Genomic DNA, 13,896 nt, shown 5'->3' with positions numbered 1-13,896 from the left:
TAGACTATGACATAGACAACAATAGCTACCATTATTATTAATAATATTATTGTAAAAAACACATGGAATATCAAAATGAAGTAGTCTTAACTGAATCAGTCGAAGTACTATATACGTACTTGTGAAAAATTTAAACTATAAAGTAATTTAACAATCTTACAAATAACATATATTAAAAAAAATAAAAATTTGTACTCAAACGATACATTGAAAACCTGCCCAGACACACTCTTATTTATTATACATAAAATATCAGTCAATAGATGGCAGTGTACATTTTGCGAGTAAAATTAATACAGTCTCAAAGTTGTTCATTAACGGCCCTCTCACACGGCAATCCCGTTTTTTTATATTTTCCCGTTTGATGGCGAATGTTTTTATATGCTAGCGTTCACATGCGCATCCCGCATGCGGGATCCTGCAAAAAACCGATCCGGCCGAATTGTGCCATTTAGTTTTGTCACTAGAAACTGGATCCAGTCCAGTAAAAAGCGGGATCCCATTTAATCACACATCCATGTCATAGGTTTTTTGCTGGAAACTGTTTTTTGCGGGATAGTGACATAATAACATATTGCTATCTTTTCTTCAGGTGTGATGCTTTTTCTCAAATTTGTATCACGTTTTTTTAAATCTTCATTCACCCTTTTTAAAAGGTCGTCAAATGTGGTTATACTCATTCTAAAATAATTGAAAAATTTTGACTCATCTCTTCTCAAATCGCTCATAAGATTCCGAAAAATAACCAAATTCGAGCGTTGTGTCAGAATCATCAGAATCAGTTGATAACTGGCGTAGGAGTGGTAAAAAACAGGATGCAACCGTGTTCATACGGCAGTAAAGTTTTGCGGGACCATTTTTTTTACTGAATCCTGCAAAACTGAACTGCCATGTAAAAGGGCCGTATGAGTTAACCTTTACACTTTTTAATACATAGATATTAAAAAGTGCTTTCAATGCCCTTATTTTACTTTAAATCAGACAGTAACTAATCAGTAATGAAACTTTGCATACGTAGTACATGTAATAGTAAAAATGGTTCTATCATTACAGATAATTTAATAGACGACTCTGAGTGAGTTCGTTTATAGAATCATGGTTATTTTAAAACACTTTCTTCCAAAAACAGTTCCGTCAACTGTGTTTCATAAGACATCGTTTAATTAGTATATAATGTTATTAAAAATTATTTTAACATATGAATATTATTGTATAAGAACTACGTCTAACATTATAACTACACACGTTTTGGTTAATGCCTTACATCAATAAACTTAATTATAATTTATTTTAATATAAATAAATTATGTTTGTGAATATAAAAACTTTGTCATGACTTAGAATAGTATTATGTTCTATTAGCTACGAATGTGAATATTCTTTATTGTATGGTGCTTTTAAATGCTAATTATATTGGTCCAAGATCCCGCCAGAGATTCTTATTTTCTTATCATATACCTAATGTTTTAGTTGTAAGAAAATACTTGGGATCTTGCCCTATAACACTACTACATTCAAATGTGTGTGTGCTCCAATTCATAGACTACTGAAAAAACTAATTATAATAGGAACAAAATAAATGCATTTTAACGGTGGGTAGTGTCTATGCTATACGCACAAAAATCACTTAACAACTGAAAAAACATTAAAGTAATATCTTTTATAACTGTTTGTTATCAATAAAATGTTTATAAACCCTGTTGTTCTCAATTCCACTTCTATTAAAAAAGGTTTTTATTATTATGATAATTAAGGTTATATCATTCCGAGTACGGCTAATTGTGTGACGGGTGCAAACGTATGGATAACAGTATCATATGAGTTTTTTTCTCCCATTCACAATAACTAAAGGCCCCTCAAGCGCAGTCACATTTCTATAGAAATTCGTAGAGTATAAATGTGTAAGTTGTCAAAACGTCGATGTTGTCTTACGCTTTATAGTTGTGCGATGTTGTCTTACGCTTTATAGTTGTGCGAGGGATGTGCGCGGAGAGTTAGGGCAAGCGCGAGCAGTAACGAGAGCGCATGCGCAACAAGGAGCGTAGCCGCGGCCAGTAAAGGCGCACGGGCAGCGTTGGCTAGTGTAGTCAGAACGCGGCCCCCGCACCCCGCCGCGTGAAGTCCTACGCCGCCCCCGGACGCCGCTGGTACCCTGCGCGCTACATCGCATGCCGGACCCGCCCCATCCTCAAACAATACAATACAATTCAGTCAAAACGTAATGGAGACTGCAGAAAGAGTTTCAAAACGTTATTTAAGGCAGTTTTTGCCACAACACTATGTGGAACTAGTGAAGTATTTCCGGAACAATTCGTATGAGATCCTTTAAACAATGTAGCAATTTTAAAAGGCCCGCAACGCACTCGCGAGCCCTCTGGCATTGATAGTGTGCATGTATCACTTACCATCAGTTGAGCCTCCAGCTCGTTTGCTCCCTGTTCTTTGACAAGATGTGGCGGTTTTGCGAACTAATATAATTTTTATTTGCTAAGTCAAAATTATATTTTTGCTTATATTATTTTCTACTATTAAGATACCTGGAAGATAACGCTCGAAAGCTATAAGGCCGCCCGCTTGCACTGCTAATAATTTATTTTACTTTAATTCTACTGATTTCTTGCAACAAAGGGTAATTAAATAAATAAAATAAAAGTTAAATTGAAAGTGATATTAAGCAAAATAAATAAAAATTTACAAATTGTTATTTTTAAAACAAACATTGCCACAGCGCAAAGAACACAAACTTTGGTTTTTTCTGACATTTATAAATGTATAATCGCTTCAAAGATACTTAAAGATGGTATCAAGGTAGATCATCACATATTGTAAGCCCATATTTTCTAAAAAAGCTTGACAGTTCTTGAAACATGTTTGATTTATTAATCTTCTATTTATCAATGCACAACTCAGTAGATTGAAAAAAAACAGTTAAAGATATAAGTGCAAAGTTCTATAAACATTTCTAGGAATATTGTGTATGCTCAATGCAACAATTACCAAGCCAAATTTGCTGATTTCAATTTCATTATTTATATAAAGTGACACAAACTATCATGATTTAAGTAATGGTTTTGTAAGTCATTAATCTTGTATTATCTAGCTATTATTGAGCTGTTTGAATTAAGTTGTGTATATATTGAAATATGTTGTATAATTTTTTGTTTTGATGGATATAGCAAAAAAATACTTTTTGGTCATTGATTTCTAAGACAACCTAAAAAGCATAAAAAGTATGTATACTTACAATGCAGCAAGAAGGCGGCACATAGTAGTAGGCAGGTTCAGCAGCAACACTAAGATCAAGTGCCCCTGCTCCGGGCTCCAAGCCTGCCCCTGCTGCCCATGCTGACTGCTGCCAGTCACGAGGACTAGAGGCCCCACAGCACTCCAACTGCAATAACACACTAAAATTTATAAAATATTTTTCTCACCAATTATTAATAACTTAACCATCTATAAAGAATTCCAATTATTTTTACTTGAAATTATTGTAACATGTCTAAATGATCTAATTTTAATAGTCACACTAACTCCAGATTGTATCGCGTCGATGATCTGCGTGCGCGCTGGCAGTACACCATAATCATGGACCACTGTGTGGTGTAAACGATCAGCAAGTGCAGCACGCAGCTGCGGCAAGTGGGAGGCTCCCCACCAGGCCGCTGCCCCCTCTGCTACAGCACTCAATGCTAGCAATGCAAAACTGGCAGCTAGCAATGATGCTGAACCCCGCACTGCCCCAGCCAGAGCTGCTAAAGCTCCCAATGTCAACACAGCACCCCAGGCAGCAATTGCACACAGGCCAGCTTTCCCAGATCCTGTCTCACTGCCACGGCCATCCCACAAGGCCCATGCTGCAAATGAACACACCCCAACACCAACACACTGAAAACATTACAATATATTCTTATCATGTTCAAATTATATGTAGAAGATACAAGTACATTAAAATTTTCTTAAATGGCAATATGTGTAGAAAACTTCAGAAAAAACTTATTCAAAGTTTTACATATTTTTTTTTTAACATATCGTAAAGAATTATCACTTGTTTCAAAAACATTATACTGTATACAAGGACGTACGACACGTACAAAAAATAGAAGGGCATGTTTGTTTAATATACTAATAAAAATGTGAAACCACGTCCCAAATACAAATTTGAAATATCGAACAACCATTGGTTTGTCTAAACCGAATTACGAAAGCTTCCATATCAAAACTATAAAGCTTAATCGACATACGTACCAAAAAAATTACATTGAAAAGGATTAGCAAGCACTTCATAAGGGAGTAGCACCGAGATAAACTCATGTTAGATTATAAAGCGTTCCCTCAAATCCTCGAAGCCTTAAATAAATATGTAAACAAAAATATAGTTTACAATGCAACAACTCCAATGAACAGCAGCGTTTAGGTATTTTTATTTGGTAAAACTCATACACAACATTACAGATACGTATAAGCTATATACAGCGTTAATATTTGAAGTGATTATGTATGTGGTAATTTATTAAAATAATGTAGAAAATCTTGATTTCGGAATAAATAATATTAATTATTATTTAACTCAAAATTAACAGAGATACAGAATAGGCTTAAGGAAGAATATTGACTATTCAGTATTCACTATTCAGATAAGTTACCATTTCTCCAGTCTGTGCTTTTGATATGATCCAAGCCCACCACAGAATCTAAGAATTTCTAATGTCAAGTACCAACAAAATATAGTATAAACATATAAGTACTTCCTTTAGAATAGTTATCAGTTAAAATATAAGTATTTCTCGCATTTAGTTTCCCAAGATTTTACTTGAAACTGGCATTAAATTATAACTATTGCCATTATATATAAAAAAGCAAAAAGAGACATAATAGGTTTTCCAAAAGTTTATTTAAATGTATATAAACCGAAAATAAGTATGTGAACATATTCACTTTGTCATTTACTTTTTGATTATTATCGCATATTTTATTCAGTTATTTAAATGATTAACCATTATTTCAAAATAATTAACAAAATACTTACTGATAATCAAATTGCAACTCTGTGGTACGAACAGCGAACGAACAGCGAACATGACTACCATAGAGAAACATTCGCCAAACATGTAACATGAAAATCTCATTTGAAAACAAATAAATGGCCACCGTTTGCATTGCCTTTTTCCTAATCACACAATTTTATTGTAATAAAATGGACGCAGATCCCGAAGAAAGGTTAGATATTATAGGTAAAAGAGTTTTGCGCTCGTACATTTTAAATTGTGATCAAAATGTTATGAAAATTAAAATAGGGGGTCTGACAGAGTGTTTCGCGCCACTTGCCCTAGTGATAACATAGTGTTATGTCTGCAATTTTAAAGTTATCAAGGGATGTTTTCAATGGAAGTGAATTGTTTTCAGTGCAATATCAAGAAGACCAAAACGTTGGAGCATGAATTCGCAGCGGCTAGAGCAAATTGTGGCGGAGCTGATGAAGCCCATCAGCGATATCCGCCGCAATTTCGACACGGACCTAAGCGCGGTAACTAAGCGGTCCCGCCGTGCCGATAAAGCTTTATGTAGTATAATCAAAATGCAGCTTATTTCCCCGATTTCTTTAAATTCTTTGATAAGTTTTAGCTGTTTCTTAAAAATACATCAGTTTTTGTTTAGATATCAAAATAAATTGTTTAAATATGCTATAAAAACAACAAAAAATCCATAGATCCATAATTTTTACAAAAATATTGGAATAAAACTAAAGCTCTTGTCCAATAACCTAAATTTTTGTTGTTAGACCAAAAGTTTAGTTACAAGTTGATAGACCTCTGCTTCAAAACTAAACCAACTCCTATTTTTCTTATAACTTAAAACCTTATCAGAAGTATTTGCAATTTAAATATGGTTGTAGTGCAATGTTATTCAATCTATTAAAGAGACTAACCAATGCAAATATATAGTATAATAGTTTTTCTCAAAATATGTGTGTTTTTCTAAAGTTATATCAAATCAAATCTAAACTAAATAAACTCTTCAGCTTTTTAATATTATAGTTAGAAGTGGTTTCTATAAAACCTAAAATAAGTTTTACCGCTTACAATGTTAACATCAAGAGTTTCAAAATGGTATCTTACAGTTGTTGGAGGAATACCTGACGGAGGCGGGCTTACATGCCTTGGAAGCAGGTGAAGCAGGTGAAGCTGAGGAACCTGGACTAGCTGGAGAAGTTGCACCTAACTTTGCAGAAATTGCATTACTACTCCAGCAGTCTGCACACATATACAGTCGTAAAGTTGACTGTCTTTATCAAGATGTCCTGCGTGTCACTGATGCGCTGAACAATTCTACCCTGTTAGTAGATATTTTAATTATTATGGTGATTTCTGCAGACATAAAATTTTGTGTAATCTAGTTATAATACATACAAAATGACACATCAATATCAAATTAACTTTAAAAAAAACATAGACCTAGGTGATTTTGATATATTTCTTTATTGCAATTTTAATTAATTGCCTGAATTAACTTCCTATGCCAAAATTTATTGTAATGAAAAAAAAAGGATATAAATTAAATTTTGTAATTAATACATACTATTTAAATTTTGCTGTAACAACAATTTTTTTTATTAACCTGAGCGGAAGGCCAGTTTTTATTTAATTATAAAAAAGCCATTTTCAACATAGTAACAATTGCTAATATTACAAGAAACATTACCCTGAAAGTATGCAAATTGAGTCAACTACTTGACCTTGGTTGAGCTATTATCAGCCTAACAAAGTCTAAAGTCAATACAAGTGTCTAAAATTTGTGAATGGCATTTCTGTTTTGTAAATGTATTCTAGCTAGATTCAAGATTTCACATTTATTTAAACAATATAATTCTGTATTAAAAAGACTGTTTACTCTTAAAATACACATGAAATGTGTATATAAGATATAGAAAATATTTATTTATTTATTAACACTTTGTTACATTACAATATAAAAATTTTACATAATTAAATGAAAAGGAGGCCTTATCGCTTTAAGCGATTTCTCCCAGGCAACCACAATTTAGTTGTTAAAAACCCCAAAAACATCTGTAAAATATCTGCCACATCATACTAAAATAATACAATTGTTTACCTTGATGATATTGAAGTACTTCATAGGGAATTATGATATTATATTTCTCTCAGATAAGTTAACTATGAGATGTCATGTACTAGACTGCAAGTGAAATATGCATAATTTACCTATATACTATTAGTTCATGGGATTTCATCTATTTTTTTAAGAATTATTTATTAATTCAGTTTACATATTAAGATTATGTCACGATGCACTTACCGCAGTTTATCAGTTACCTTTAAGTAGTATTTACCGGCAGTAGATACTTCCTAAACCTAAAAAACTGTATTTGCTATTCATACGAATACAATCATTTCCAACAAGTTAATTACGTCTAGCGTATCAGAAGTTGATATGGCAAGGAAGTTGATGTTCTTTGGTTTTTTATTAATAATTTTTAAAAACAATTCATGTAAATTCAGCGAGGACAATCCGGAAGAGGGCGAAGCGGATGTGAGTGGTGGCAGCGCGTCAAAACGGAAGGTGGCAGCCGCTGTTGAGGCCTTTGAGCCCATACGATTGGAAACTGCGTCATCGGCGAGGCGTGAGGGTACAGTTCGACCGCCTCCCACGTTGCCACGCCTTTACATCGAGCTGGAGCCACGCCCACTGGCACCGGCGGACACGCAGCTCATAGATTACGCTTCCGAACCAATTGGCCTGCTCGCTGACTTCCATGTTGCGTGGAGATTAGGGGTAATAATAAAAACATTTTTATGTTTGTAGTAAGAACAGTAATTATCATATATTGTCTCTATTTAATAATGCAGTTTATATTATTAAGATATGTATAGGTTATTTAAATGTGAATTGTTTTGAGCGGAAAGGTCCAAACATCTCGCTCAAAACACTTTTAAGTAATGTGAATAAACATAAAATTTCAATAAAAGCTTGGGTTGGAGGTTTTACTTAAAACTATGCTTCGCAGGGCGGCTTCCTTCTCGAGGAGCTAGAGGAGAGAGCCTCATTGTTGCCGCCGCCATTATTACCGCCGCCGAGCGCGCCGCCGCCGCCTATTGAGCCGCCACCGTTGACGCTGCCACAGCTGAGTGTGCCGCCGCCGCCTCCCTCCCCTCTTCTGCCCCCCTCGCCCTTCAACTGCTCCACTCCTCTGCCGTCGCCCATCAAACGAGAGAGAAAGAGACGGATTGATGTGGCCCAGGACTTAGATCCCGGCGCGAAGTTGATTATCAGTGAAGGTATTGAAGTTGTGTTATACAATACAAATGTTCGTTTCTGAATGTTATAATAAACGGAAGGTCTGTTAATATTACAATGTGTGTGTATTACTTTTTTAAGTATCGTTACTGTTCTTAACCTAGCTGCTGAGAAAGAACCATAATTATATTTAACATTTCATGTCTAATTTTTTCTAATTTATGACTATTGTCTTTTTCATTGTCTATGTTTGTGATTTTATTTCTCCTTAAAAGGTTGTCGAATAATGGCCGCCCATTGCCTTAAATATTGAATTATTATAATGTGTACAATCAACAAAACCAAACTAAAAAAACCTTTTGCAACCATAATTTAAGGAATAATTATTAATTAATAATAAATAATAATTAATTGTATCCAGAGGTACTGACAGCGCTGCGCGGCGAAGATAACGAGTTCAGCGTGCCCTCGCGTTGGATCCAACGGGTGGTACAGCGGCGTAGCGGGCAGCTGCTAGCTCTGCGGCTACGGCTACGCGAGAGCGCTCCGCCGCCCCTTTTCCGCGGCTGGGACAGCGCCCCCGCCGATGTCGGCGGATTCTGCGGCTGGCCCGAGGAAGCCGCCCGCTCGGCGCTCAATACGACGCTCAGTGAATTGCGGCGGGTACGCCTCCTAGTTCCCGACGAGAGCGACGACGACGGTTTCTTCGAGCAGAGCTCCTCGAGCGACGGCGAGCCTCGCCGGTCGCCGGATCCCTCGGCGTCCGACTGGCAGAAATGGCGGGAAGGCGTATTAGCGCGCGCGACGTCGCATGCGCCGGACGTACGGCGGACGGCCGCGCTGCTTCTGCGCTCGGCGCCAGCTGCCCCCAACGCCGTTCCCTTCACGACGCTGTTACGACACCACCATAGTGCACAGGCCACTAAGCCCTCACACCTCATGTTAGCTGCGCTATTCCTGGTACGTCTTCTTCAGCCTCCTCTTCACTCGAGGAACTGTTCTATACCGATTATTATAATTGTGTACTTATTATTAAGATTGATGATTAGCGCATTAGCATTGTTACAAGTCTGTCACTGTGTCAAAGAATATTTTTCTTCAAACTGTCATTTGTTTTGTATTACGAGGTGCAAAACTCAATATTTTAAAATGATATTATTTAGTCTATTCTGATTAGTGGTATCCAATCATGAATCTATATTATGGTATTAATAATATTTATGATGAGTATTCAATTAAAAAAAAAATCTTCTTTTTCTATACTTTACGAATAATATATATTTATTTCAGGCGAATAGCGGCAACATAGAAATCATCCAAGGCGAACCACTGTCTATTAATTCGTTTTCGGTTCGCGTAATATCGCAAGACGAGTCTTTATATCAACCAGCGCTGGCGCGAGACGCCCCCAGCTGAGACACGAATTAGAATTAAGCTTAAATATTTCTCTTGTACAAAAGCTTGATCTCCATTGAGCAATATTTTCAGTTTATGTAAGTTGATATAATGCCCGAGGCATTAAAGAATTATTTTGATTGAAAAGCAAATCATACGTAAATGTAATGGCCATGGCTAACATAACTTATGGCACTATTTAATAGTGAGCATATGGTAATTGTGAGGGCTTTGTGTTGATATTACAATAGTATATTTCATTACAAGTGCGGAAAGCCTGTCATTGCAAAGAGTTAAAAACAAATTAGTAGCATCTTTTTGAAATATTTGCCTGAATCATAAAAACTATTGTGATTTTTTTTGTAAAACCTTCGTGGTTGTTTTTTTCTTTTTAATAGTCATTGTTTTGACAGTTGGAAAAGAGCACGCACGAGTTCAAAGAAAAAGCACGAGTCCCTGCAATATGCCACTTTTTGAACAGCCGTATTAAAAAATCATTATATTATAAATTTAAGTTATATTTAGTTCCTGTGTGTTATGAATTATAAAGAATAATTCACTTAACTACCATAAAAAGTTTCTACATTTCAATTGGTAGTAAAATGAAGAAAAAAGACAGGTAACAGTCAATATAGATTGATTGAATTATATGTGTATGTAACCTTTACCATTTCCACACCAAAGATGAGGAAACAAGTTTCATAATTGCACTTTCCCATACCATAGAACCTATTTTGACAATATGGGTATAAAAATTAATAATACACACAATGTACACAAAGTACAATTAAATTTGAATACACATTAGGCAAGACAAAGAAACTTGTGCTCGCAAACTCATAATTGATAGGTTCTTTATTTGACGTTTTGTATGAAGAAGTATTTAATTCAATTGAATTAACTAAAACGAAAATGTAATTGTTAAATTTTTATTACTAAGTTTTAATTGTATTATAAGGACAATGTACATAATAAATGTAAATACCTTATCATATTCTGGTTTCTTTGTTCAAAAGATTAGAATTAGTTGGTCACAATAAGGCTCAAATCACACTGGCGCCAAGTCAAGGTGACCTTTTTTCCATTAGTAAGTAAGGTACAAATTTTTATTATGAAAATATGTTGTGTAGAGCGCGACGTCGCACATAGGGGTGTTTTACTTAAAAGCTGGCCGTAAGTCAATGTCAATAACTTCATGGCACAGATAGCCTTTGTTTTGAATTACCTAAAGAATACCCTCACTCATACAAAACCGATAAAACAATGCCACTAATGCACCTTCGGGGTCAGTAGGAACTCAACTGTTGTCCTAGTTTCACGTTTGTTTCGTCACTCGCTATTTTAATCACTTCTGAGCAGTTTCACGCACGGTTCTATTAGAACCACTTTTTCATTCATGAAATGTAATTTTTCTATTCTATTAAAATAAGTTGGTCGAGTCCATTTGATCAGTTAGATGGAGTTAAGCTATATTTTGCATTTGAGGGTGTTCTATGAACCTTCTTATTGTATTATCAAGAGAAAAACCTTGCGCCACCGTATTTTATTGGCATTTAATTCAATGTGGTTTTAAGAAGAAAAAAACAAGTGTGGGGTATCGTATGTGTAGACACATAACAATATGTGAAAGAGAAATAATATAATTAAACAACCATCTCAGACAAGCCTTGGAAAACGACTCCTTATTTTTATTCATTTAAAATATAATGTAAATGCTTACAGGGCATTGACTTAACCTAGATAATAAATGCAATGTAAGAACGATTGCGCCATATATGTAGGCATCTACACAAGTATTTCAGTTCTGTACTAAAAACAAGGGTTGACTTTTGACGGCAGGTGTTGAGCCCTCGATGACTTTATCAAGAGAGTATATGTTCAACAAAATGAAAAAGTTTAGAATGAAAAAAATCTGTTTTTTCTCGAGGAAAACCTAACCGAAATGACCAAATGCTCAAATACGAGTCGAATCAATTTACTCCGCGATAGTGTAACAGTATTTAAGACACCAATACAGGTGTAAGTGGACCGCGGTGGGCTACAGCCTACAAAGAACACCGTTACCGAAAAACAAACGTACAATTACTTGAGGGCATCATCTCTCTAACTGATTGGCGACTCCATAAACCCGGCCGCCCTTCAAAGGAATTGCAGGAAAGTACTGACCGAAGCAAAGGGAGTAAAACAGAAAATGTGAGGTTAGAGGTACATCACGATGAAGTGACTTATGCTGCAGTGATGAGCTAAAGAGCCGCAGGGAATAATAAAGACAAAAGTAATTTTAGAAGTACTGGCAAGTGGGTTCCGCATTGACACTACCCCCCTCTGTGTACGTCGTGCATTGCTCAGCCAATTACGGTTTTATACTGATAGACAAAAAGCGTTTTGTCGAGCGCCTCCTCGCAAAATTCTGTGTAGCGCTAACGTGAGCATTGTCGCTACGGTAATCCCGAATCAAGATCGGGGAAAATTGAGAATTACAAACACGCGTTTGTGAATTTGCGAATTGCGAATACCAATTCTTGTTAAAATCGAACAACTAAAACATGATAAGATGAGTTTTTGAGGTTAATAATAGGTAATAGGTATAACATTATTTGAAGAAAAATATTTATTAAGTACATTTCTGTTATTTATAAATTTATATAACAAACCACGAAAAATTTTCATTTATTTTGATTTTAGATAAGAGTTATTATCAGTACTTATAGATATTATGTCAGTCGCTATATAACAGCTGAAAATGTCATCTAAGACTGGTTGGCACCAGCGTGAGTAAGCTATTATAAACTTTAAGTGCTTATTACACTATGCGATATTCAGACTGACATAAAGGCTTATTACACTATGCGATATTCAGACTGTCTTACTAAGATTCAGCCAAATGTAATAAGAGTTAGCCAGTTAGCCTGTCTAATTAGACCGACCGAATGGGTTCGGCGGTGCTTACTGGCTTACTTGCTGAATATCGTGTAGTGTAATAAGACTTAGCACGCTAAACCATTCAGTCAGCGCGCGGCAGTCGCAGAGTAAAGACGTTTGTACATGTTTGTTTTCTGTGGCCGCGTGCACCATGGCGTGTTCGCAAGAAAAAAAAGTACTTTGGAATGTTTTTTATTTTTTATAGATAAAGTTAGCCAACGCTCGACACACTGATACATTGGTAAAAACAAACATGAATCTTAAATTTAGAAAGAAGGTTCGGACAATCAATCTTATTATAGAATATCTTAGCTGCAAACGATGTGTCAATAAATTTAAATAAATTTTCTGCGATTCTCTAATGACAACATACTAAAGTGTGCCAGCCTGGTTCTGTTCTTGATTTGTACCGAGACATGCCATTTTTATTGCCATATTGAATGTATGGAGTATCTATTAAATTACATAATATAATAATATAAATTACTAATATAACATTTTAATAGTCATTCAACCTCGGCAACTCCTACTCTAAGGTAGTTTCTTAAGTCACATGGCGACATCCGTCACTGACTACGTACGCTTTGCAAATGAGTAAAAATGAGTTAGCATGCGGTATTCAGTCCAGTGTAATAGCGAGCTTGCTAATTAGATTTTAAGACAGTCTTACTAAGGCAGTCTGAATATCGCATAGTGTAATAAGCCTCTTAGTAAGACTGTCTTAAAATCTAATTAGCAAGCCCGCTATTACACTGGACTGAATACCGCATGCTAACTCATTTTTACTCATTTGCAAAGCGTACGTAGTCGGTGACGGATGTCGCCATGTGACTTAAGAAACTACCTTAGAGTAGGAGTTGCCGAGTTTGAATGACTATTAAAATGTTATATTAGTAATTTATATTATTATATGTAATTTAATAGATACTCCATACATTCAATATGGCAATAAAAATGGCATGTCTCGGTACAAATCAAGAACAGAACCAGGCTGGCACACTTTAGTATGTCGTCATTAGAGAATCGCAGAATTTATTGACACATCGTTTGCAGCTAAGATATTCTATAATAAGATTGATTGTCCGAACCTTCTTTCTAAATTTAAGATTCATGCTTGTTTTTACCAATGTATCAGTGTGTCGAGCGTTGGCTAACTTTATCTATAAAAAATAAAAAACATTCCAAAGTACTTTTTTTTCTTGCGAACACGCCATGGTGCACGCGGCCACAGAAAACAAACATGTACAAACGTCTTTGCTCTGCGACTGCCGCGCGCTGACTGAATGGTTTAGCATGCTAAGTCTTATTACACTACACGATATTCAG

General features: G+C 35.6%; 2 protein-coding genes across 3 annotated transcripts; one reads left to right on the top strand and one right to left on the bottom strand.

Moving 5' to 3' along the window:
- Positions 1-357: 357 nt before the first annotated feature.
- Positions 358-4,595, bottom strand: LOC110999755 (tetraspanin-10). The gene is made up of 4 exons (XM_022268974.2): positions 4,246-4,595; positions 3,532-3,885; positions 3,245-3,391; positions 358-2,187 (listed from the first exon to the last, which is right to left on the bottom strand). The coding sequence occupies exons 1-4, from the start codon at positions 4,309-4,311 to the stop codon at positions 1,957-1,959; spliced, it is 798 nt and encodes a 265-aa protein (XP_022124666.2). The 5' UTR covers positions 4,312-4,595; the 3' UTR covers positions 358-1,956.
- Positions 4,596-5,083: 488 nt separating this feature from the next.
- On the top strand, positions 5,084-10,640 carry LOC110999746. Of its 2 annotated transcripts, none has more exons than XM_022268960.2 (7): positions 5,084-5,217; positions 5,404-5,524; positions 6,119-6,333; positions 7,518-7,791; positions 8,024-8,294; positions 8,675-9,213; positions 9,544-10,640. In XM_022268960.2, exons 1-7 carry the CDS (start codon positions 5,141-5,143, stop codon positions 9,667-9,669), a joined length of 1,623 nt encoding a protein of 540 aa, XP_022124652.2. In that variant the 5' UTR covers positions 5,084-5,140; the 3' UTR covers positions 9,670-10,640. The 2 variants fall into 2 exon arrangements, with proteins under 2 accessions (XP_022124652.2, XP_022124653.2); XM_022268961.2 differs by having other exon boundaries at positions 5,115-5,231.
- Positions 10,641-13,896: the final 3,256 nt, after the last annotated feature.

The sequence above is a fragment of the Pieris rapae genome, chromosome 9 (genome assembly GCF_905147795.1).
Source record: "Pieris rapae chromosome 9, ilPieRapa1.1, whole genome shotgun sequence".
Classification (NCBI taxonomy): Eukaryota; Metazoa; Arthropoda; class Insecta; order Lepidoptera; family Pieridae; genus Pieris; species Pieris rapae.
Note: the sequence above shows the minus strand (reverse complement) of the source record. Positions and strands in the feature narration are given on the sequence as shown.